At 41.8% G+C, this 25,060-nt stretch overlaps 1 protein-coding gene across 5 annotated transcripts in view; it reads left to right on the top strand.

Annotated features, from left to right (window-relative positions):
- Positions 1-25,060, top strand: part of DDX6 (DEAD-box helicase 6) — a 52,814-nt gene that overhangs the window by 2,389 nt on the left and 25,365 nt on the right. For all 5 annotated transcript variants that reach the window (XM_010334463.3, XM_010334462.3, XM_039471111.2 and 2 more), the window contains exons 2-4: positions 2,649-3,115; positions 8,400-8,463; positions 9,815-9,919. In XM_010334463.3, the coding sequence (XP_010332765.1) occupies positions 2,916-3,115; positions 8,400-8,463; positions 9,815-9,919 (369 nt within the window). In that variant the 5' untranslated portion in view covers positions 2,649-2,915. The remainder of the gene's footprint in view (positions 1-2,648; positions 3,116-8,399; positions 8,464-9,814; positions 9,920-25,060) is intronic.

Genomic DNA, 25,060 nt, shown 5'->3' with positions numbered 1-25,060 from the left:
CTCGTAAGCTAGTGTATTTTAGGTAAGAAATGTAATGGGGTTGCCACGTGCGGTGGCTCACTCCTGTAATCCCAGTTCTTACGGAGGCCGAGGCAGGCGGATCAACTGAGGTCAAAAGTTTGAGACTAGCCTAACCAACATGGCGAAGCCCTGTATCTACTAAAAACAGAAAAAATTAGCTGGTCGTGGTGGCGGGCGCCTGTAATCCTAGCTACTCGGGAGGCTGAGGTAGGAGAATCGGTTGGCTCGAACCTGGGGGACAAGAGTTTGCAGTGAGCCAATATCGTGCCACTAACACTACAGCCTGGGTGGCAGAGCTAAACTCCACTTCAGAAAAGAAAAGTAACGGGATTAAATGAAAAGCCAACAGAGTAGGACTTTGTTTTCGGGTCTTGGTATGTTTTTATTTACTACAATTGAAAGTAAGATTTAAGCCGGCACGGGGGCTCACCCCTGAAATTCCAGCACTTTGGGAGGCTGAGGCAGGCAGATGACTTGAGGTCAGGAGTTGGAGACCAGCCTGGCCAACTTGATGACACCCCGTCTCTACCGAAAAACACAAAAATTAGCCGGATCTGTTACCTCAGCTACTCCGGAGGCTGAGGCAGGAGGATTGCTTGAACCCAGGAGACGGAGGTTGCAGTCAACTGAGATCGGGCCACTGTACTCCAGCCTGGGCAACAGAGTGAGACCCTGTCTCCAAAAAAAATACATAAATAAAAGTAAGATTTCCATTTACAATATAATTTTAAAATGAGGTTGGCCATTTTTGCTTTGTTTTTATTTTTGAGGCGGAGTTTTGCTTTTTTGCCCAGGCTAAAGTGCAGGGCACCATCTCGACTCATTGCAGCTTCTGCCTCCTGGGTTTTAGTGATTGTTCCGCCTCAGCCTCCCAAGTAGCTGAGATTACAGGTGCCCGCCACCAAGCCCAGCTAATTTTTGTATTGTAGTAGAGACAGGGTTTCACCATGTTGGTCAGGCTGGTCTCGAACTCCTGACCTCAGGTGATCCACCAGTCTCTGCCTCCCAAAGTGTTGGGATTACAGGCATGGGCCACTGTGCCCATCCTACTAATTCTTTTTTTTTTTTTTTTTTTTTTTTTTTTTTAACTATTAATTAGATTTACTACTCTGGGTTTCTTGGAAAGTTTTTTTCTTTGTTTTATTTTTTTGAGATGGAATCTTGCTCTGTCACCTAGGCTGGAGTGCAGTTTTGCCATCTCGGCTCACTGCAACCTCTGCCTCCCAGGTTCAAGCAATTCTCCTGCCTCAGCCTCCTGAGCAGCTGGGACTACAGGCACATGCCATCATGCCCAGCTAATTTTTGTATTTGAATAGAGACCCGGTTTCACCATATTAGCCAGGCTGGTCTCAAACTCCTGACCTCGTGATCCACCCACCTTGGCCTCCCAAAGTGCTGGGATTACAGGCATGAACCACCGTGTCCGGCCAGAAAGTTTTCTTAAAACTACTAATGTGTTTAGTCTTCCACAGATTTTTTTTTTTTAGCACATGATTTTTCTTGTTTAATTAATGCTATTTAAAATTAGATTAGTTATTAGCTGAGTTTGTTATAAATGAATAAAATTATTAGTCATCTTGTTTTTGTCAGTTTAAAAAAAAAATTTATACAAAATTTGTGTGTATCATGTGTCCTTAGGATCATTACTTGCTGAAATGATGGCAGAAATACACTATTCTCTTGACTGCTTCATTTATGTTTTAAAGGACAAAAACAAATGAGAAAAGAATATACATTTTTCTTCAAGTTTGTTTTGTTTTGTTTGAGACAGGGTCTTGCTCTGTTACCCAGGCTGGAGTGCAGTGGCATGATCTTGGCACACTGCAGCCTCTGCCTTCCGAGATCAAGCAATTCTTGTGCCTCAGCCTCCAAGTAGCTGGGACTACATTACAGGTATGGACCTGTAATGTGCACACCTGGCTGCGTTTTGTATTTTTAGTAGAGATGGGGTTTCACCATGTTGTCCAGGCTGGTCTTGAACTCCTGACCTCAAGTGATTGCCCACATTGGCCTCCCAAAGTGCTGAGATTACAGGCGTGAGCCACCATGCCCAAACTATAAAGTTTAATAGTTGAAATTAATAAGGGCACAAAAGTCTTTTTTTTTTTTTTTTTCCCTGAAAGTGTAAAGTTCAAGTCAAAAGCTCACTTAAATCTATAAGGACTCTCAGTTGCTATTAGAAGTAGAAGAAAATTAATGAATTGCCTTGTCAAATATAGGTTTACACTAAGTAAATTGTGCGATACTTCAGTGAGTTGTAATGCAATTAAGTATAATGAATCACTGACTTTCAGAGATGTCAGAGACTTAGCGAATTCATTGGGGAGGAAACTGAAGGGAAGAGATTGTCATTTGACAAGTAGTACTAATTTATTCGTGTCTTTCTACCTAATCTTCTCTGGGTTGCTTTGAATTAACAATTTTAAATGTTTTAGATTGGCTTCATTGTGTTTTTGAAATAGTTCAAAGTTGTGTCTTTCCAAGCTTGGCTAGTTATTTGGTCTAAGTGTAGCTATAGTATTAATTCTTTAATGTAAAAGATGAGAGTTCTTCTAAAGGGATTCATTTGAAAAGAAAACAGTTTTTCTGTTGAGTTTACTGATTTAATTTTTTTTTGTTTGTTTCAGATTGACGTGAGTGAATTCAGATATAACTCAAGCTTGTTAGAGGGCTTTTTAAAAATAAAAAGTTGATTCCGTGCAAGAGAGCAAGTTACTGCTGCTTACCGTTCAGAGACTTACAGGTGCTTGCCTGCATTGCAATAAAGGACTCATTTATTGAGCAAGACATATTTATCTCTTCATTTTGAAGAGCCTAATAAACTGTTATTACAGTTTCTCTACTGACTTTCAAAAGTTTTGAAGTTTGAAAGACACCTTTGCAACTAAAACAGCATGAGCACGGCCAGAACAGAGAACCCTGTTATAATGGGTCTGTCCAGTCAAAATGGTCAGCTGAGGGGCCCTGTGAAACCCAGTGGTGGCCCTGGAGGAGGGGGCACACAGACACAGCAACAGATGAACCAGCTGAAAAACACCAACACAATCAATAATGGCACTCAGCAGCAAGCACAGAGTATGACCACCACTATTAAGTAAGTGTTAGAATAAATCATAAACACTCTTGGGAAACCAAGATTTTTGTTTCTTTGGTGTTGACTATTAATACTTATACCTTAATTTAACAGTTTTGATTACATAGAGGACAGATGACTTTGTTTCATGGCCAGCAGGTATTTGCAATAGAATAGTGTGTTTCTGCCATAATTTTTTCAGCAAGTAATGATCCTAAGGACAGATGACATACACGAATTTTTTATAAATTATTTTTTGAAACATTTCTGGCTTTCACAATTAGTGAAGAAGTTATGGCCAGGCACAGTGGCTCATGCCTGTAATCCCAGCACTTTGCGGGGTCCGAGGTGGGTCACCTGAGGTCGGGAGTTTGAGATCAACCTGACCAATGCGGAGAAACCCCATCTCTACTAAAAATACAAAATTAGCTGGGTGTGGTGGTGCATGCCTGTAATCCCAGCAACTCGGGAGGCTGAGGCAGGGGAATCACTTGAACCCGGGATTCGGAGGTTGTAGTGAGCCAAGATCGCGCTATTACTCCAGCCTGGGCAACAAGAGTGAAACTCCGTCTTAAAAAAAAAGTTATTAGCTGAGTTTGTTATAAATGAATAAAATCATTAGAGTCATCTTGTTTTTGTTAGTGTATATATATATATTTTTAGTGTTGTTAATGACTGCACCTTACCTTAGTTAAGTAGCAGATAAAGCCAACTTTAAGTTTTAAATTTAAAGACTCAGTCTAAGTCTTTAGCAGCTTTAAAGACTTGCCCAACCTTCCGAACTCCAAGCATTATTTACTCATAGAAAATTCACTCATAATTTTTTTTTTTAGCTTATGGAACTTAGTATTTTCACTTAAAGAAAAAAAGCTGGCTGGTTGAGGTGACTCATGCCTGTAATCCCTGTAATCCCTGTACTTTGGAGAGGCTAGTGTGGAATCACTTGAGTCCAGGAGTTAAGAGACAAGCCTAGCCAACATAGCAAGACTCTGTGTCTACAAAAAAAAAAAAGAAAAAAAAAAAAAGAAAATTTTTTTTTTAACACAAAGAAAAAGGGAACTAAGAATTGAACTCACAGAACACAATTGTGAACAGTCTCAAAAACTTTTTGTTGACTTTAAAATTGAAGCACCTCCCTACTAGAGGTTATTTTTTAAAGCTGAAATTATGTACGCTATTTGTCACTTTTTTTTTTTTTTTTTTTTGAGACGGAGTTTCGCTCTTGTTACCCAGGCTGGAGTGCAATGGCACGATCTCGGCTCACCGCAACCTCCGCCTCCTGGGTTCAGGCAATTCTACTGCCTCAGCCTCCTGAGTAGCTGGGATTATAGGCACGCGCCACCATGCCCAGCTAATTTTTTGTATTTTTAGTAGAGACGGGGTTTCACCATGTTGACCAGGTTGGTCTCGATCTCTCGACCTTGTGATCCACCCGCCTCGGCCTCCCAAAGTGCTGGGATTACAGGCTTGAGCCACCGCGCCCGGCTATTTGTCACTTTTAAGTGCATACTTTAAATTACAGTATTTGAATGGTAACCCTTATTCTAAAGATTAACCTTTAAGATTCTTGACTCCAGTTGATGTTTGGCTTTTGTTAAGAACTTGCCATAGAAAATAATTTAATCTCTAGGAATCTTTATAAGATATTGACACTGGCTTACTGAACTGAACTGAGGTATATGTTTTGTTACGACCTAGATCTTTTCAGTTCCTACAGAAAAAGAGCTTATGCAAGCTACCAGACTGTCATACAGTTACTGTATGTGGTTCACTAGGACCTCTAAGAACTAATTTTCAACAGAATTGGTTTGGTCACTGGGAGAATTGGTATTACTGTATGTTTTATTATTTTAAGGTGAATTATTTAATTGGTATAGAAATGGGTATTTCCTTAATTGTTGTTTCTATTGACAGAACATAAATAAATCAGCAAAATTTAGACTATTTTAAATTGTTTTTTATAATTTTTTTTTTTTTTTTTTTTTTTTTTTTTTTTGAGACAGGGTCTTACTTTGTTGCCCAGGCTGGAGTACAGTGGCACGATCATGGCTCACTGCAGCCTCAGTTTCCCAGGCTTAAGTGATCTTCCTGCTTCAGCCCTACAAATACTGGGGACTGCTGGCATGCTTCAGTAGAGATGAGGTTTCGTCATGTTTCCCAGGCTGGTCTTGAACTCCTGAGCTCAAGTGATCTGTCCACCTTGACCTCTCACAGTGCACCTGTTTTTAATTATTATTATTATTTTTTTGAGACGGAGTCTCACTCTGCTGCCACAGCTGAAGTGCAGTCTTGACTCACTGTAACCTCCACCTCCTGGGTTCAAGCGATTCTTCTGTGTCAGCCTCCCGAGTAGCTGGGATTACAGGTGTCCACCACCACACCCAGCTAATTTTTGTATTTTCGGTAGAGATGGGGTTTCACCATGTTGTCCAGGCTAGTCTTGAACTCCTGACCTCAGGTGATCTGCCCACCTTGGCCTCCTAGAGTGCTGGGATTACAGGTGTGAGCCACCACGCCCGGCCTGTGAGAATGTTTACTATTTAAGAAACTCTGGGGCTGAGTGTGATGGCTCATGTCTTTCATCCCAGCACCTTGGGAGGCTGAGGTGGGAAGATACTTGAGGCCAGGAGTTTGCGACTAACCTGGGCAACATATCAAGACCCTGTCTCTACAAATAATAATAAAAAATTAGCTAGGGATAGTGGGAGGATCACTTGATCTCAGGAGGTCAAGGCTGCCGTGAGCTATGCAATGGACTGAAACCTGAATGACTGAGTAAGACCCCATCTCAAAAGAGTAAAAACTTCTGATTTTGAGACAACAGTGGGTTTTGATTTTTCTTTTATGATTTTCTTACGATTAATGGTTTCTTTTCAGTTCTATCAATTTTTTAAATCCATTTTCTGTGCCATCTCTTCCATGAAGTCCTCTAGATCCCATCAAGTATCTCAGAACTCTTCTAATACTTACCTCTGTCACTTCTTATTTTAAATAGTTTTTCATCTCATAAGATTATAAATTTCTTGAGGGGAGGTTTTGCATTGTATCTCATGCATTATTATTCACTATTTTGTTGAATTTGACAGCATGTCAAAGTGACATTTTTAAATTAGAAACTTTGATGATATAGGCTGAGATGAAAGTCTTGAGTAGGCCAGGCATGGTGGCTCACACTTAATAATCGCAGCACTTTGGGAGGCCAAGGCGGGTGGATCCCAAGGTCAGGAGTTTGAGACTAGCTTGGCCAATGTGATGAAACTCCATCTCTACTAAAAACACAAAAATTAGCCAGGTGTGGTGGGTACCTGTAATCCCAGCTGCTCAGGAGGCTGAGGCAGGAGAATTGCTTGAATCTGGGAGGCAGAGGTTACAGTGAGCCGAAATCGTACCACTGCATTCGAGCCTGGGTGACAGAGCAAGACTACCTTTGGGGATGAGGGAGAAGGAAAGGCTTTAGTAGCCTTGGAATTGGTAGCAAAGAGTTACCAGTGTTAGAATATTTGCATTATGTAGGACCTAGTTTTAAGTAAAATTAAGTGATTTTGTTTTGTTTTGTTTCAACAAATTGAGCATTTGAGATGTTTTGAGGACTTCAGTTAGGTAAGAACAGCTACAGTGAGATCAGTGAAAACTTTTTCAGACGTGTCACAGTTAAAAGCATTGTCTGCAATGTTCCCTGATCTTTTTTTTTTTTTTTTTTTTTTTTTTTTTTTCAATCAGATGCTTTGAGTATTTATTATTTGAGGTTTTTGTCTGGCCAAAAAGAAAAGTTTGTTTATATTCTCCTTGTTTTTATTCTCTTTCATGGTTTCTAGCATTTCCAGTAAAAGATTAAAAGATGTTCGTTAGCTAATACTGTGCTGCTATTTTGCAAGGCACTGTACTGAGAGCTTTACATAAGTTATTTGATGTAACTGTATTAACCTATTTTGTTTTTTATTTATTCACTTGGAATCTTGCTCTGTTGCCCAGGCAAGAGTGCAGTGATGTGATCTTGGCTCACTGCAACTTCTGCCCTCCAGGTTCAAGTGATTCTTCTGCCTCAGCCTCCTGAGTAACTGGGACTACAGGCATGGGCCACCACACCCAACTAATTTTTGTATTTTTAGTAGACAACAGGTTTCACTGTGTTGGTCAGGCTGGTCTTGAGCTCTTGACCTCGTAATCTGCCCCCCTTGGCCTCCTCAAGTGCTGGGATTACAGATGTGAGCCACCGCACCTGGCTTATTTGTTTATTTTTGAGACAGAGTCTCCCTCTGTCATCTGAGCTTGAGTGCAGTGGCGTGATCTCAGCTTACTGCAGTCTTTGCCTCCCAGATTCAAGTGATTCTTCTGCCTCAGCCTCCCAAGTAGTTGGGACTGCAGTTTTGTGCCACCATGCCTGGCTAAATTGTGTATTTTTAATAGAGATGGGATTTCACCATATTGGCCAGGCTGGTCTCAAACTCCTGACTTCAAGTGATCTGCCCACCTCAACCTCCCAAGGTTGCTGGGGTTACAAGTATGAGTCACCGTGCCTGGCCTATTACCTTATTTTTCAAATGAGAGAATAGCCATGGTGACTTGCGTCTATAATCCTAGCACTTTGGGAGGCCAAGGCAGGTGGATTGCTTCAGCCTGGGAGTTCTATAGTATATATAAAATCTTATAGTTATTAAATGTTGACAACTAACGTAAACTAGTTTAAATTAAGACACACCCTGTGTAGGTCAAACAAAACACCTTTTGACAACAGTTACGCTATATACCATATCGCTTAAGAGGATGGATGCCTTAATCCCTTCTTTTTTTTTTTTTTTTTTTTTTTGAGATGGAGTTTCGCTCTTGTTACCCAGGCTGGAGTGCAATGGCGCGATCTCGGCTCACAGCAACCTCCGCCTTCTGGGTTCAGGCAATTCCCCTGCCTCAGCCTCCTGAGTAGCTGGGATTACAGGCACGTGCCACCATGCCCAGCTAATTTTTTGTATTTTTAGTAGAGACGGGGTTTCACCATGTTGATCAGGATGGTCTCGATCTCTTGACCTCGTGATCCACCCGCCTCGGCCTCCCAAAGTGCTGGGATTACAGGCTTGAGCCACCGCACCCGGCTAATCCCTTCTTTTCTTGATTTTTTTATCCAATATTGTTTCTCTATTAAGAACACATTTTCTAAAGTTGTTTAATGCTCTTCTTACATATATTAAGTGGAATATATTAAACTTACTGTGCTTTTTAAAACTTAATTATAATTGAGATTAATCCTCTTCCTATTGTTAGGTAGGATGCTAGGAATTTTGATACTTTAAATTTACTGTGTTCTCTCTAGACCTGGTGATGACTGGAAAAAGACTTTAAAACTCCCTCCAAAGGATCTAAGAATTAAAACTTCGGTAAGTTGGTTGTAAAATTCAACTAGAATAACGGTGGGGGGAGGAGGGAGACTTGAAGTAAAATACAGCTGTCCCTTGGTATCTGCAGGAAATTGGTTTCAGGACTATAACACCACTCTTACCCTTCTCTTCTGACTCAGTGAGATAGATATTCAGGCTATGTATTCCCATTTTGTGGATGAGAAAACAAAAGTTCAGAGCAGTTCTCTTAGCCTATTGTTTTCAACCTGGGAGAATTTTTTTTCCCCGGGGGCATTTAGCAGTTTATAGAAACATGTTTTGCTTATCATCACTGGGGGGATTCTAAAGGATAGCCCTTTACAACAAAGAATTTTGTGGCCCAAAATGTCAGTAGTGCTGAGCTTGAAAAACTTGACTTAGCCAAAGATATTTGTAGCTAATGAGTGGTAGAGCTGGAATTTGACTTTATATCTTGTGATCTGCAATTCATGGCATGATACTTGCATGAAAAAAACCACTATTCCACTGTCCTTAGAAGACTGTGCCAAAGGGATGGGCAGTGTCTCACCCCTGTAATCCCAGTACTTTGGGAGGCCAAGGCGGGCGGATCATCTGAGGTCAGAAGTTCTAGACCAGCCTGTCCAACATGGCAAAACCCCATCTCCACTAAAAATAGAAAGATTAACTGGGCGTGGTGGCAGCATCTGTAATTCCAGCTATTCAGGAGGCTGAGACAGGAGAATCGCTTGATCCCAGGAGACAGAGGTTGCAGTGAGCTTAGATTATGCCACTGAACTCCATCCTGGGCGACCAAGCCAGACTCTGTCTCAAAAAAAATGAAGACTTTGACCAAGTGTCCTTTCCCCAAAACAGCCTTTAAAATAGCTTGTGTGTCAAAGTGGGGAGAGTGGTTATTCTTCAGGAAAAGTTGAAATACAGATGACAACAAGTAATCTGCATATATTTAAGATTGGGCAGGTAAAGTACTAAAGTCAGATAAGTTTTCTTTTCTTTTCTTTTTTTTGAAACAGTCTGGCTCTGTCCCCCAGGCTAGAGTGCGGTGGTAAGATGTCAGCTCACTGCATCCTCAGTCTCCTGGGTTCAAGTGATTCTCCTACCTCAGCCTCCCAAGTAGCTGGGACTACAGGTGTGCACCACCAGCCCCACTAATTTTTTGTATTTTTAGTAGAGATGGGCTTTCACCATGTTCGACAGGCTGTTCTCAAATTTCCAACCTCAGGTGATCCACCCGCCTCAGCCTCCCAAAGTGCTGGGATTACAGGGGTGAGCCACATGCCCGGCCCAGATAAATTTTCTTGAACATAGATAAATTTACCAAAGGACACAGTTTTGTTTATTCTTTCGATGTTTCTTTTGTTTGTTTAACTAGGATGTGACCTCCACAAAAGGAAATGAGTTTGAAGATTACTGTTTGAAAAGGGAGTTACTGATGGGAATTTTTGAAATGGGCTGGGAAAAGCCATCTCCCATTCAGGTATGTTTCCCCTTTTTATCACATATATAAGGTTATGTGTCAAGTATTAAACAGTTTTCTTTTTGTTTTGTGGAAGTAGTATAGTGAACTAACATTTCTCTCTCATGTATACACACCTTTTCTGAAATTTTTAAGGGTAAGCTAGAAAATCATGGCCTTTTACCTCTAAATATTTCAGTGTTTATTTCTTAAGAATAGAATATTCTCTTATATAACCACAGTACAGTTACTGTCAATTAACTTTGATAAAATAATTGTATCTCATCTGTCATTCTAATTATTATTTGACCCAAACCTGTCCTTTATAGCAGTTTTTTTCTTCTATATAGCATCCAGTCTAGGGTCAGGTATTACATATAGTTACAGCTCTTAATCGTTAGCATTTCCTTAATGTTTTCTCTTCTTTTTTGATGTTGACAGATTAAAAATACAGCATACAACCCCTTCCCCCATTCCTCTATTTTTTTATTGTTTGTTTGTTTTTTGCGGCTGGGTCTTTGCTCTGTCACCGAGGCTGTAATTCAGTGGCTTGATCTTGGCTCACTGCAGCCTTGACCTCCTGGGCTCGAGTGATCCTCCTGTGTCAGCCTCCTGAGAAGCTGGTACTACAGACATGTGCCATCACACCCAGCTAATTTTTGTATTTTTTGGTAGGGATGGGGTTTTGCCATGCTGTCCAGGCTGCTTCAAACTCCTGGGTTCTCCACAGTGCTAGGATTATAGACATTAGGCACCATGCCTGGCACCCTTTTTTAACTGCTAGAACGTTCCCCATTTGGGGATTTTCTGTTATTCCCAAGTAGGTTCAAGTTACGCATTCTCAGCCAGAATAATGCAGAAATCACATTATGGCCGCCTCAGGGTATCATGTTTGAAGGTGTACATAGTGTCCATTTGTTCCTGTATGATGATATTAATGATGTCTGATTTTTCTGTTGTGTAGTTACTACTCTTTCCCCTCTCACTTGAAACTAATAAGCAATCTGGGGTGCATTTTAATTTTAAGACCGTGAAGATACAGTAACACCACTGACACCCTCCTCATCAAACCCGGTAAGATAGATATTCAGGCTAGGTTATTACTCCCATTTTTGTAGATGAGAAAGCAAAAATTCAGAGCAGTTAGTTCTCTTAGCCTATTGTTTTCAACCTGGGATAATTTTTTACCACAGGGGCATTTAGCAATTTGTAGAAACAAGTTTGTTTTGCTTATCATCACTGGGGGAATGCTAAAGGACAGCCCTTTACAACAAAGAATTTTGTGGCCCAGAACGTCAGTAGTGCTGAGCTTGAAAAACTTAACTTAGCCAAAGATATTTGTAGCTAATGAGTGGTAGAGCTGAGATTTGACTTTATATCTTGTGATTTGCAATTCATGGCATGATACTTGCTTAAAAAATAGCAAAATTTTCCCCCTAGTTTTAGCACCCATGCTTGATATCATCTCTGCAATGACTGGTTATGATGACTTTGCAATTCTAACACTCCCTCCGTATTTGGTCCTATAAAGAAGAAACTTCTCTCAGAATATCTTCAGAAGAAAAAGAAAAAGAAACTTCCCTTTCCCCCACCCATATATATCTGTTATCAGTACTTTTTTTTTTTTTTAATTCGAAAAATATCCTAGATCTGGCCAGTGTCAGTGCTTTCAAGCTGGTTCCTGTGTTTTTATGATGTGTCCCCTTCATTTTTCTTGAGTAGTTTCTTGCTTTTTTTCTTTTTTGGAGATGGAGTCTAGCTCTGTCACACAGGCTGGAGTGGAGTGGCATAATCTTGGCTCACTGCAGCCTCACCATCCTGGGATCAAGTGGTTCTGGTGTCTCAGCCTAATTGCAGGTGCGTGCCACCACACCTGGCTAATTTTTTTTGTATTTTTAGTAGATGCAGGGTTTCACCATGTAGGCCAGGCTGGTCTCTAACTCTTGACTACAAGTGATTTCTCCCACCTTGTTCTGGGATTACAGACGTGAGCCACTGTGCCCAGCCACTTCCTTGCCTTTTGACATAACACAATGCCAGGTTTATATTATACCTACCCTGGCCCGGTGTTGGCATCTAAGGATCCTTGATTCTTTTTAGTGTGGAGTAGTATTAGGGACCAAGACCCCAGGCATTAGATATCCTGTTTGCTACTTGGTTCTTTCACTGGAAAGAGCAAGAAATAAATGCATGTATATACATAACTACACATGTATACACATATATATAATGTACATATAAACATGCGTTATACATAGGCCAGTTTAATAAATGATGACAACACATACTTAAATTGATGAAATGATTGAATTCAGGGTGTGCTAAGGACAGACCCTGTGATATCACTGAGTACTTTTTCATTGAGCCAACATATGTTGAGTGACCTAGAAAGTGGTGGGGTTTTTTTGTTTTTTGGGTTTTTTTCCCCCCTCCTCAAGATTTGAGGCTTGGAAGCGTGCACCTAGATTTCAGAGGAGAAAGTATTTGACTCTGAGGATTCTATAATGAATAAGACAGATAGGGTTCCTGGCCGGGCACAGTGGCTCATGCCTATAATCCGAGCACTGGGAGGCTGAGGTGGGCGGATCACAAGGTGAGGAGATCAAGACCATCCTGGCCAACGTGGTGAAACCCTGTCTCTACTGAAATACAAAAAATTAGCCAGGCGTGGTGTCACATACCTGTAGTCCCAGCTACTTGGGAGGCTGAGGCAGAAGTGCTTGAACCTGGGAGGTGGAGGTTGATTTTGCAGTGAGCTGAGATCGTGCCACTGCACTCTAGCCTGGTGACAGAGCAAGACTCTGTCTCAAGAAAAAAGACAAATCCGGTTCCTGTCTTACAGTTTGGAAAGGACAGCTAATTGTACAAATAATTTACCTTAATATGATGGGTACCTTTCTAGTTGGAATTGCACGTGTATGTAGTCATTAAAGAAAGATGCGACAACCTGGAAGAATGGATCCATGTTTCAAGCAGAAAATACTGAGTAGTGATTGCCTGCTAATTTTTTGGATTTTATTAGAGATAGGGTTTCACCATGTTGGCCAGGATGGTCTCGGTCTCCTGACCTTTGATCCGCCCACCTTGGCCTCCCAGAGTGCTGGGATTACAGGCGTGAGCCACCTCACCCAGCCTACTGGCAGCTTACGAGAGCTCATTTATGGTAGGAACTGCATCGTTCAACTTTTGTCTCTAGTACTTAGCACAGTGCCTGTGCTTATTTTAGTGTGCTTTGATGACACTTAGGTAACTCATGTCTATAGGTAAACATGGTGTAGGGAACTACTCAGGTTGAATCCCAGCTCTGCTTCTTCCTAAGTTGGTTATTTGGGATCTATCTCTTAAGTCTTGGATTCCTGACCTATACAGTTGAGCTAATAGTATGATACCATAGGGTTGTTGTAAAGATTAATTGAGATAATTCATATGCTTAGTATAGTGCCTAGTTCATGATAAATGCTCAATAAATGTTATGGGTTATTTTATATAATAGTTTTTAAAAAAGGAAATTAGTTAATTTAGGAGATGTAATTGTTTTAAAGTGTGTTTTAAAGAGACAGAGTCGGGTCGGGCGTGGTGGCTCAAGCCTATAATCCCAGCACTTTGGGAGGCCGAGGCAGGTGGATCATGAGGTCAAGAGATAGAGACCATCCCGGTCAACATGGTGAAACCCCGTCTCTACTAAAAATACAAAAAATTAGCTGGGCGTGGTGGTACGTGCCTGTAATCCCAGCTACTCAGGAGGCTGAGGCAGGAGAATTGCCTGAACCCGGGAGGTGGAGGTTGCGGTGAGCCGAGATCACGCCATTGCACTCCAGCCTGGGTAACAACAGTAAAACTCCGTCTCAAAAAAAAAAAAAAAGGAGACTGAGTCTTGCTGAGTTGCCTAGACTGGAGTGCAGTGTCGTGATCCTGGCGTACTGCATCCTCAAACTCCTGAGCTCACATGATAATCCTGCCCCAGCCTTTTAAGTAAGGATGATAGTGGAGTACCATCACACTTGGCTACCTTTTTTTTTTTCTTTTGGTAGAGTTAAGATCTTGCCATGTGGACCAGGCTGGTCTTGACCTCCTGGGCTCAAGCAGTCTTCCTGCCTTGGCATTCCAGTGTGCTAGAGTTCTAGGTGTGAGCCACTGCACTTAGCCCAGTCCTCGTTCTTAATGGATATTTGCTAATTCCTATTTCTTACCTTGTATTACAGTTTAAAATTGACTTTGTTACTTGTAGTCTCAGTGTTGGTATAGCATATAGACAATGAACTCTTCAGCCACTTAACCAGTCTGATATTTAGCTTTTTCTGTAAAGTAGAAATAGGTAATCTCCCTCACAGGATTTTTATTGTGAAGACTAAATGTAATGTAAAACCAAATTTTGAAATAGCAAGATACTGTATGAATATATTGTTTTAGTTACTCAAGGTTACCACTTGTATTGCCTGTTTTTTCCCTACCATTTTATCCTGGGGATCCATGGAAAGCACAAGATTATATGTTTCTTAGAATCATTCAGAGTAACAAATCACAAACATTAGGATTTTAGAACTGAAACAAAATTGACAGATCCCTTAGTAAAAACTTTTTTTCTTTTTCCTTTTTTCTTTTTTTTTTGAGACCGAGTCTCGCTCTGTCACCAGGCTGGCGTGCAGTGGCACAATCTTGGCTCACTGCAACCTATGCCTCCCAGGTTTAAGCGATTCTCCTGCCTCAGCCTCCCAAGTAGCTGGGGCTACAGGCGCATGCCACCAAGCCCAGCTAATTTTTGTGTTTTTAGTAGAGACGGGGGTTTCACCATGTTGGCCAGGATGGTCTCGATCTCTTGACCTCGTGTGATCCACCCACCTCAGCCTCCCAAAATTAAATTCAGACATGAGCCACCATGCCCGGCCTATTTTTTATTTTCATAGATTTTTGGGGAACAGGTGGTTGTTGATTACGTGAGTAAATTCTTTTTTGTTTGTTTTTGTTTTTGTGAGGGAGAGTTTCGCTTTGTCACCCAGGCCGGAGTGCACTGGTGTGCTTTTGGCTCACTGCAAATTCTACCTCCTGGGTTCAAGTGATTGTCATGCCTTGGCCTCTTGAGTTGTTGGGATTACAGGTGCATGGCAGCATGCCCAGCTAATTTTTGTATTTTTAGTGGAGCTGGGGTTTCACCATGTTGCCCAGGCTGGTCTTGAACTCCTGACCTCAGGTGATCCACTCTCTTTGGCCTCCCAAAGTACTGGTATTACAGGCTTGAGCCACTATGCCCTGCTAAGTAAGTTCTTCAGTTGTAATTTCTGAGATTTTGGTACACCCATCACCCCCCTGGTAAAATATAACCTCATGGCAGGATGTCTTCTAGTATTCTTTCCACTCATCTGTCTACTTACTTTTCGTCATTCCCCCCACTCCTTTGCTTCCCAAAAGTATCTATTCTGTCATGCCTGGTTTTACAGTTTTGTCCAAGCATTTTTTTCCCCTAAATACTAAAGCTGTCTTGATGAGATGTGTCTTCTGCATTTGAATATTTGTTTGAGATGGAGTTTAGTTGCTGTTTGGCTATGAGATTATTGGAGAATTGTCTGGATGCAGTGGCTCACGCCTGTAATCCCAGCACTTTGGGAAAGCCAAGGTGGGCAGCTTGCTTAAGCCTAGGAGTTCGACACCAACCTGAGCAACATGGCAAAACCCTGGCTGTACAAAAAGTTAGCTGGGCATGGTGGACATGTAGTCTTAGCTGTTCAGTAGGTTGAGGCTGCAAGTGAGCCAGGATTGTGCCACTGCATTCCAGCCTGGGCAACAGAGCCAGACCTTGTCTCACACGTGCAAAAAAAAGATTGTTGAATAATTAGGTACTTAAAATTATATACTTTCAAAAGAGGTTTTTACATTGATAGGGCGGAACAAGATACAGTACAGATTGCTCCCACATGTGTTTCTTTGATAGAGCCATCTGTGACCACTTCAAGGTCTGGATGCTGTGGCCAGTAGAATAACTGCCATTCTAAAGGTGTAGCTTCATAGGAACATAGATTTCTTTGGTAGGCCTACGCATACACTGTTTTTGTCTGCTTAGCATTATTTGAAACTATATTAACTTTGAGATTATGACTGAGAAAGATGGTCCCTCTTGTTGCTTCCAAACCCTGGGCACACCTTTTGAAGACTTTTTTGAAAATCCAAGAAGGTGAAGAAGTGAGAGGTAGTTCATTATTGAGGGAAACAGGGAAGCTCCTTACTGTGACAACCAAATTTTGTGCTGGGTCAATAAGGATTAATAGTTTAATATTTATAGTCAAGAATTACAGCATTCTGTGACATTTTGAATCCTGTAATAAGTCATTCTTCCTGCTAAGAATGGGTTTATTAATGACTGAAAGAATTGTTTCCTAAAAACTCAGGGTTTTTTTGTTGTTTGTTTGTTTGTTTTGATGGGGTTAGGGAGACAGTCTTACTTTGTCACACTGGCTGGTCTTGAACTCCTGACCTCAAGTGATTCTCCTGCCTCAGCCTTCACAGTGTTGAGATTTACAGATGTGAGCCACCATCCCCAGCCTCAGTTAGAGATAGTATTAGAAATTAATATCTCTTTTTTTTCCTAGTAAACAGGGGGCATCTGTAACAGTCATTGCTACTTCCTCTGCAGTAACCATGGGATTTTTTTTTTTTCTCTTGGAAGTTAAGGTTTGGAAAGTAAGAGGAAGCAGTCAGTGTAAACGCAGCTAGTTGGGCAATGTTCAGCTTCTGTTGGTACCACACTTTCATAAAATACCTCTCAATACTAGGAAATTGGAAAGTATACCATTCTTTAATCATAGGCACCAGAAACCAACTTGATCTAACTTAAGCGAAAGGAGATGTATTGGAAAAATATGGGAAATTCACAATACAGAGAAGGCTAGAGAAACATGCTTGCAAATGGCTAAGAACTGAGATAGCGGGGGCCGGGCGCGGTGGCTCAAGCCTGTAATCCCAGCACTTTGGGAGGCCGAGGCGGGTGGATCACAAGGTCAAGAGATCGAGACCATCCTGGTCAACATGGTGAAACCCCGTCTCTACTAAAAATACAAAAAAGTAGCTGGGCATGGTGGCATATGCCTGTAATCCCATCTACTCAGGAGGCTGAGGCAGGAGAATTGCCTGAACCCAGGAGGCGGAGGTTGCAGTGAGCCGAGATCGCGTCATTGCACTCCAGCCTGGGTAACAAGAGTGAAACTCCGTCTCAAAAAAAAAAAAAAAAGAACTGAGATAGCTATAAAGGACTTAGGAAGCTGTAATGGATGCACTATAACAATTTAGATTCTTAGGAGGCAGCATTCCACTGGCCTAGTATGGGTTATGTGTCTACCATTTGGCTTAGAAAGTTGGTGAGGCTTGGTCTTTTGGGACAGGGGAGAGTGGAGTATGTAATTCCTTAGAAGGGATGTTACCTACCAAAGGAATACTAATAGAGTAACCAAAACACAACAAATACTCTTCAGTCAGTATCTAAATGTTACAGTGGAATGTGAACTTGGAGACCTAAGGTGGCAGATGTCAGGCCTAAGCTTGTTGGGTTGGTTTTTTGGGGTTTTGTTTTTTTGGGTAATAGCTTTATTGAGCTATAAATCACATATCACACATTGAAAGTGTACAATTTAGGCCGGGCGCGGTGGCTCAAGCCTGTAATCCCAGCACTTTGGGAGGCCGATGCGGGTGGATCACGAGGTCGAGAGATCGAGACCATCCTGGTCAACATAGTGAAACCCCATCTCTACTAAAAATACAAAAAAAGCTAGCTGGGCGTGGTGTTGCATGCCTGTAATCCCAGCTACTTAGGAGGCTGAGGCAGGAGAATTGCCTGAGCCCAGGAGGCGGAGGTTGCGGTGAGCCGAGATCACGCCATTGCACTCCAGCCTGGGTAACAAGAGCGAAACTCCGTCTCAAAAAAAAAAAAAAAAGAAAGTGTACAATTTAATGCTTTTTAGTGTATTTAGAGTTGTGCAACCATTACCATAATAAATTTTGGAACATTTTGATCAGCCCCACTGTGACCCTTGTAGCAGTCACGCCTCATTTTCCCCCAGCCCTAAGCAACCACTAGTATACTTTGTCATTCTATATTTGCCTATTCTGGACATTTCATTTAAATGGAATCACATATTATGTGGTTTTGTGTGACTGACTTCTTTCACTTAGCATAATATTTTCCGAGTTCATCTGTGTTGTAGTATGTATCAATATTCCATTCCTTTTTGCTGAATAATATTCCATTGTATGGCTCTACTATTGATTATCCACTGATTACTGCTGAATGGATAATTAGTAGTAGAGCCATACAATGGAATATTGTTAAAAATATTAAATAACATTTGAGGTTATTTCCCAAGGACTGAGGATTTAATGTGCTATTTTGTGACAATCTGAGATGCAGGAAGGGGATTTAATGAGCTCAGCTGTTATCCATCTGAAAAAACTAAGTCATGATTTTAAATAAAATGGCAGCTACCTTCCACTATGCTCCCCCGCTCCCTAGGCTGGAGTGCAGTGGTGAGATCTCAGTTCACTGCAACCTTCGCTCACCTGGGTTAAAGCAATTTTCCTGCCCCAGCCTCCCGAGTAACTGGAATTACAGGCGCCTGCCACTGTGCCTGGCTAATTTTTTGTATTTCTACTAGAGATGGGGTTTCACCATCTTGACCACACTGGTCTTGAACTCCTGACCTCTTGATCCACCTGCCTCAGCCTCCCAAAGTGCTGGGATACTACGCCCGGCCTGTTTTTATTTTGAGAGAGAGTATCGCTCTTCTCACCCAGGCTGGAGTGCAATGGCCAGATCTCGGCTCACTAGAACCACTGCCTCCCAGGTTCAGGTGATTATCTTGCCTCAGCTTCCTGAGTAGCTCAGATTACAGGTGTGTGCCACCACGCCTGTCTGATTTTTGTACTTTTAGTAGAGATGGAGTTTCACTATGCTGGCCAGGCCGGTCTTGAACTCCTGACCTCGTGATCCTGCCACGTTGGCCTCCCAAAATGCTGGGATTACAGTTGTGAGCTACTGCACCCGGACTGCTATTCCCTTTTTAAAATAGGAACTGCCCCAGCTTTTAACTTATAAAGTTTTATTTTATTTTTAATTATTTATTTTGAGACAGAGTCTGGCTGCCACCAGGCTGGATTGCAGTGGTGCAGTCTCGGCTCACTACAGTCTCCACCTCCTGGGTTCAAGTGATTCTTCTGCCTCAGCCTCCCTGGTAGCTGGGACTACGGGTGCATGCCACCACACCCAGCTAATTTTTGCATTTTTAGTAAAGATGGGGTTTCGCCTTATTGGCCAGGCTGCTCTCAAACTCCTGACCTCATGATCTGCCCACCTCAGCCTCCCAAAGTGCTGGGATTACAGGTGTGAACCACCGCGCCAGCTTTAAGTTTTATTTATGAAGGAAGTTTATACTATTATTTTTTTAAAAATACATAGAAGTAACTTGCTATTAAGGATAGTGCTGCTATAAAAATTCAGGTGCAAATTTTTGTGTGGAGATGTTTTTATTTCTTTGCCGTATGTACCTAGGATTGCTGGTTCATAAGGTAACTCCATTGAACTTTTTGAGAAACTGTAAGACTGATTTGCATCATGGATGTATACATTCCCACTAGCATCATATAAGGGTTCCATTTGCTCCACTTTATTGCCTACATGTTATGTGCAGATCTAAGTTCAAATACTGGCTAAAGCATTTCTTGCTTTGTGACCTTGGGCAAAACAACTAATCCTGTTTAGGATCCATTTTGTTGTAAAATGAAGTACCTAACTTGAAAGTTGTACTTAGCACATAGTAACTTTTTGAAAAAAGTTTTCGTTTCCTTTTTTGCCACCTCCTCGGCAGTTCCTCATAATTTCCTATTGCGTTTCATAGCTTTCTGAACTTGACTTGAATTCCTTTGCTTCATATTACCTAATCTTCCTGAGAAACACTGGTAAAAGGCAGTGTGGATGTGCTGAATTCACTGACTGCTAATCATAATTAGCCATTGTAGAGGACAAAATAGGGTGTTTTAACTTGCAGTCTATCACATGTACTTTGTTAAAGCCTTATCTTTGAATAGTTTTTGTAGGGTGCATAATCCCTCTCAAAGAGGGCAAAGGAATAGAGAAGTCAGTGGACTTAATCTAAGTCAGTCAAAAAATTGGCTAAAAGGGAGAATTAGAATTCCTCCAGTCTAATTCTGTTCTGCCTTACTTCATTGAAAATAAGGTTTACACTTTAAAGAACCTGACCCAGCAAGTCATTATGAGACCGTCAGAGATCACCTATCTTACCTTTTTCAATACTGTAGAACTGAGTAGCATACAGGCAGCCTGTTGAAAACTGCAGACTACTGGCACCACAGAACCACAAAAGAGAAAACCTGAGATAAAAGGGTAATGGGAGCCCTCTGGAACAACTGGAGGTAACGGTTGACTTAAAAAAGGAGGGAAGAAATTTAAACAAAAGGGCTAAAGCCAAGGCTTTCTTCTTTGAATGCTTTACCTTAGTAACCAGACTCTTTAATTCCAGCTGTAAGAACCAAGACTTTTTTTTTTTTTTTTGAGATAGAGTCTTGCTCTGTTGCCCAGGCTGGAGGGCAGTGGCATGATCTCAGCTCACGGCAACCTCCTCTTCCCAGGATCAAGCAATTCTCCTGTCTCAGCCTCCTGAGTAGCTGGGACTACAGGCATGCACCACGATACCCGGCTAATTTTTGGTGTTTTTTTTTTGTTTTTTTTTTTTTTTGAGATGGAGTTTTGCTCTTGTTACTCAGGCTGGAGTGCAATGGCACGATCTCAGCTCACCGCAACCTCCGCCTCCTGGGTTCAGGCAATTCTCCTGTCTCAGCCTCCTGAGTAGCTGGGATTACAGGCACGCACCACCATGCCCAGCTAATTTTTTGTATTTTTAGTAGAGACGGGGTTTCACCTTGTTGACCAAGATGGTCTCGATCTCTTGACCTTGTGATCCACCCGCCTCGGCCTCCCAAAGTGCTGGGGTTACAGGCTTGAGCCACCGCGCCCGGCTCTAATTTTTGTATTTTTAGTAGAGACAGGGTTTCATTGTGTTGACAAGGCTGGTCTTGAACACCTGACTTCAGGTGATCCACCCACCTTGGCCTCCCAAAGTGCTGGGATTACAGACGTGAGCCAATAGCAGTTTTAAGGGATTTGTTTGTTTTTTGTTTGTTTGTTTTTTGGTCGTTAGCCCATGCATAGAAGGAACAAATGTCAGTGACTGTGAATTTGGTTTTTAGTGTTTTAGCTTTAGAAATTTAAAACTTGGGTCAGGCACCATGGCTCACACCTGTAATTCCAGCACTTTGGGAGACCGAGGCAGGTGGATCATTTGAGCTTAGGCGTTCAAGACCAGCCTGGCCATGGTGAAACCTTGTCTGTACTAAAAATACAAAAATTAGCCGGGTGTGGTGACACACACCTGTAATCTGAGCTACTTGGGAAGCTGAGGCAGGAAAATCACCTGAATCCGGGAGTTGGTGATTGCAGTGAGCCGAGATTGGGCCATTACACTCTAGCCTGGGCAACAAGAGCAACAGTCTCTCTCAAAAAGGAAAAAAAGGCTGGGCGCAGTGGCTCACAGTTCCATAAGTTCTTTTTCATAAATATAATACTGATCTACCATTTTGAGGTGTTTTCTGTAGTTTGAAGCAGCAAGGAAAAGGAGTCTTTCTTCCTTTTATGAACTATATGGAGGATTTTTAAGAAAAATGACATTTTAGGCCGGGCGCGGTGGCTCAAGCCTGTAATCCCAGCACTTTGGGAGGCCGAGGTGGGTGGATCCACGAGGTCGAGAGATCGAGACCATCCTGGTCAACATGGTGAAACCCCGTCTCTACTAAAAATACAAAAAATTAGCTGGGCATGGTGGCACGTGCCTGTAATCCCACCTACTCAGGAGGCTGAGGCAGGAGAATTGCCTGAACCCAGGAGGCGGAGGTTGCGGTGAGCCGAGATCGCGCCATTGCACTCCAGCCTGGGTAACAAGAGCGAAACTCCATCTCAAAAAAAAAAAAAGAAAAATGACATTTTAAAAGTATTTCTACACAATCAGGAAAGCAACACCAAAAAAAAAAATAAAGGAAAAAAAGTGAAGCAGTATATCTAACATTTTTTAAGTGGCCTTTAGAGATGGACAGTCATCTTTGGAATTTGGATATATAACAAGGGGTTTTGGTTTTTGTGTTTGTTTTTGTTTTTGTTTTGTTTTGTTTTGTTTTTGAGACGGAGTTTAGCTCTTGTTACCCAGGCTGGAGTGCAGTGGCGCGATCTCGGCTCACTGCAACCTCTGCCTCCTGGGTTCAGGCAATTCTCCTGCCTCAGCCTCCTGAGTAGCTGGGATTACAGGCATGTGCCACCATGCCCAGCTAATTTTTTTTTTTTTTTGTATTTTTAGTAGAGACGAGGTTTCACCATGTTGATCAGGATGGTCTCGATCTCACGACCTCGTGATCCACCCGCCTCGGCCTCCCAAAGTGCTGGGATTACAGGCTTGAGCCACCGCGCCTGGCCTGTTTTTGTTTTTAAGACTCAGTTTCACTCTTGTCTGCCAGGGTGGAGTGCAAGGGTATGATATCGGTTCACTCCAACTTTTGCTCCCTGGGTTCAAGCTATTCTCCTGCCTCAACCTCCCAGGTAACTGGGATTTCAGGCGCCTGCCACCACACCTGGCTATTTTTTTTGAGACGGAGTTTCGCTCTTATTACCCAGGCTGGAGTGCAATGGCGCGATCTCGGCTCACCGCAACCTCCGCCTCCTGGGTTCAGGCAATTCTCCTGCCTCAGCCTCCTGAGTAGCTTGGATTACAGGCATATGCCACCATGCCCAGCTACTTTTTTTTGTATTTTTAGTAGAGACGGGGTTTCACCATGTTGACCAGGATGGTCTCGATCTCTTGACCTTGTGATCCACCCGCCTTGGCCTCCCAAAGTGCTGGGATTACAGGCTAGAGCCACCACGCCCGGCCTTTTTTTTGTATTTTTAGTAGAGATGGGGTTTCAGCATGTTGGCCAGACTGGTCTTGAACCTCTGACCTCAGGTGATCCGCCCGCCTCAGTCTCCCAAAGTGCTAGGATTACAGGCGTGAGCCACCACTCCCAGCCTACTTGGTTTCTTATTAAAGAAATAATATGCTAGATTTCATTTGAAATTCAAAGCTCTAGAACCAAGAACTAGGTTCCCAATTATTTGACTACTTTTCTGAGTCTAAGTAAGTGCTGTATAAACCCTTTATTGCTTGTTGTTTGACTACTAGTCTCCTGTCTACATCACACTTCCAGTCTGTTTGGCCCTAGTCCTAAATTTACTACCATAAGCAAAACTGTGATAAATAAGGCCCTAAATCTGTGTTTTTCTTGTTTTGTGATGGAGAAGTATAATATTTCTCTGTGAGCAGAAATGTGCTTAGTTCTTTTATTTAATTACAGTTAACTTTGTTATGTAGGAATCACAACCTAAACTTTTATAATACAAAAATTTAATTGCTTCCAGGAATTTATTTGGGAAAACCGTGAAACAATATATGAACACCTGTTCTAAAACATTTCTATCTGAAAGGCAATGTCCTAAATGTTTATCATGCTTTTAGTTTTTAAAATGAAAAGGCGAGGGCCTTATAAGAAAAAAACTGGGTTTTTTTCCCCCAAACCTGTGAAGAACAGTTTCTAGGCCTAAATATGTTTAATATAATGCTAAAAGTTGCAGCAGTTGCTGCTGCTTATATAAGCTGTTGACATTGTCTTTTGTAGTCTTTTATGACCAAGGAATAAACATGGATTTCATCTTAACTAGTTTGGGTTAGGGTTCAGTACTGTACCCGAACACCAACAGATCTGTTTGACCTTTAATAGAAGTCTTAGTACCACTGTTTTCTATTTTTAGCCAGTTTATGAAACCTTGACCACCTAGATAGAGTCTTGGTAGTTATTCTGTTTGTCTCTGAAATGTAATGATGTCATTGGATCATTATATTAGGTTTTAGAATTAGAAGTGAGAAGACAAATTTCCTCCCTCCCTCCCTTCTTCCCTTCCTCCTCCTCTTTTCTTTTCCTTCCTTCCATCGTCCGTCCATCCCCCTCTGTTGCCCAGGCTACAACTACACCCTCTGTTCAGTGATGCAATCTCAGCTCACTGCAACCTCCACCTCCTGGACTCAAGCAATTCTCCTGCCTCAGCCTCCTGAGTAGCTGGTACTACAGGCACACACCACCACATTCAGCTAATTTTTGTATTTTTAGCAGAGACGGGATTTCACCGTGTTGGCCCGGCTGTCTCGAACTCCTGATCTCAAGTGATCGCCTGCCTGGGCATGATGACAGACAGGGGCCACCAAGCCTGGCTGAGAAGGCAGAATTTAATTGTCTAGCTATCTGGCCTGTAAAGTTAAATTGGAGGTGGCAGAATGTTTTTGTTTTTGTTTTTCTCTATTTGAAATTTGCTGTAAGGTAGAGAATTAAAAAAAAAAAAAAAATTCAGAGGTTTAGGACCTTAATCCTTTTCATATGAAATATTCTCTCGACATTTATTGTCTCCTCATACCCTAATCAATCTTAGAGCCCATTGTTGAGTGACTGGCATGCCTTCAGGACCAGGGCATTCTCTTAGGTGTTTTGCTTTCTTGTTGTTTGTCCCTGTTCTTTTAATTTCTCTTTCGTATATGTCTCTTTATTTTCCAGTAACTTTTGAGAATCCTTTGCTATTGTCTGGGAAATTTAAGTTACTATGAAGTACTTTTATCTTTTGCAAAGTACATAGCAAAGTAACCCAAATGTGAAAATGGGACATCACTTTCAGTGATGTCACGGTAGATTGAGGTAACTGTAATAGAATTGAATCCTCAGTAGAGAGCATATTTCAGAACAGAGAAATAGGCTGTAAAGACAGACATTGGAGGTTTACTTATTATGTAAATAAATAACAAGTAGGACTAGAGGTTAAACTTTCCCAGCCTATTCATGTTTTGTTGCAGTGATGAGGTTTCAAGCTACAATTTTTCACTGTGGTCAAATTGGTTTGCTAGTCTCAATATATATTCTTACCTTGGAATTGTTTTTGCTTTTTCCTTCAAAAATTTTTGCCGAGATGAGGTCTAACCACCTTGCCTAGGCTGGTCTCAAACTCCTGAGCTCAGGTGATCCTTCTGCTTTGGCCTTCCATAG

This window comes from Saimiri boliviensis, chromosome 6, assembly GCF_048565385.1.
Source record: "Saimiri boliviensis isolate mSaiBol1 chromosome 6, mSaiBol1.pri, whole genome shotgun sequence".
In the NCBI taxonomy this organism is placed as follows: Eukaryota; Metazoa; Chordata; class Mammalia; order Primates; family Cebidae; genus Saimiri; species Saimiri boliviensis.
The sequence above is the reverse complement of the archived record's forward strand: the minus strand, read 5'-3'. Positions and strand labels throughout refer to the sequence as shown.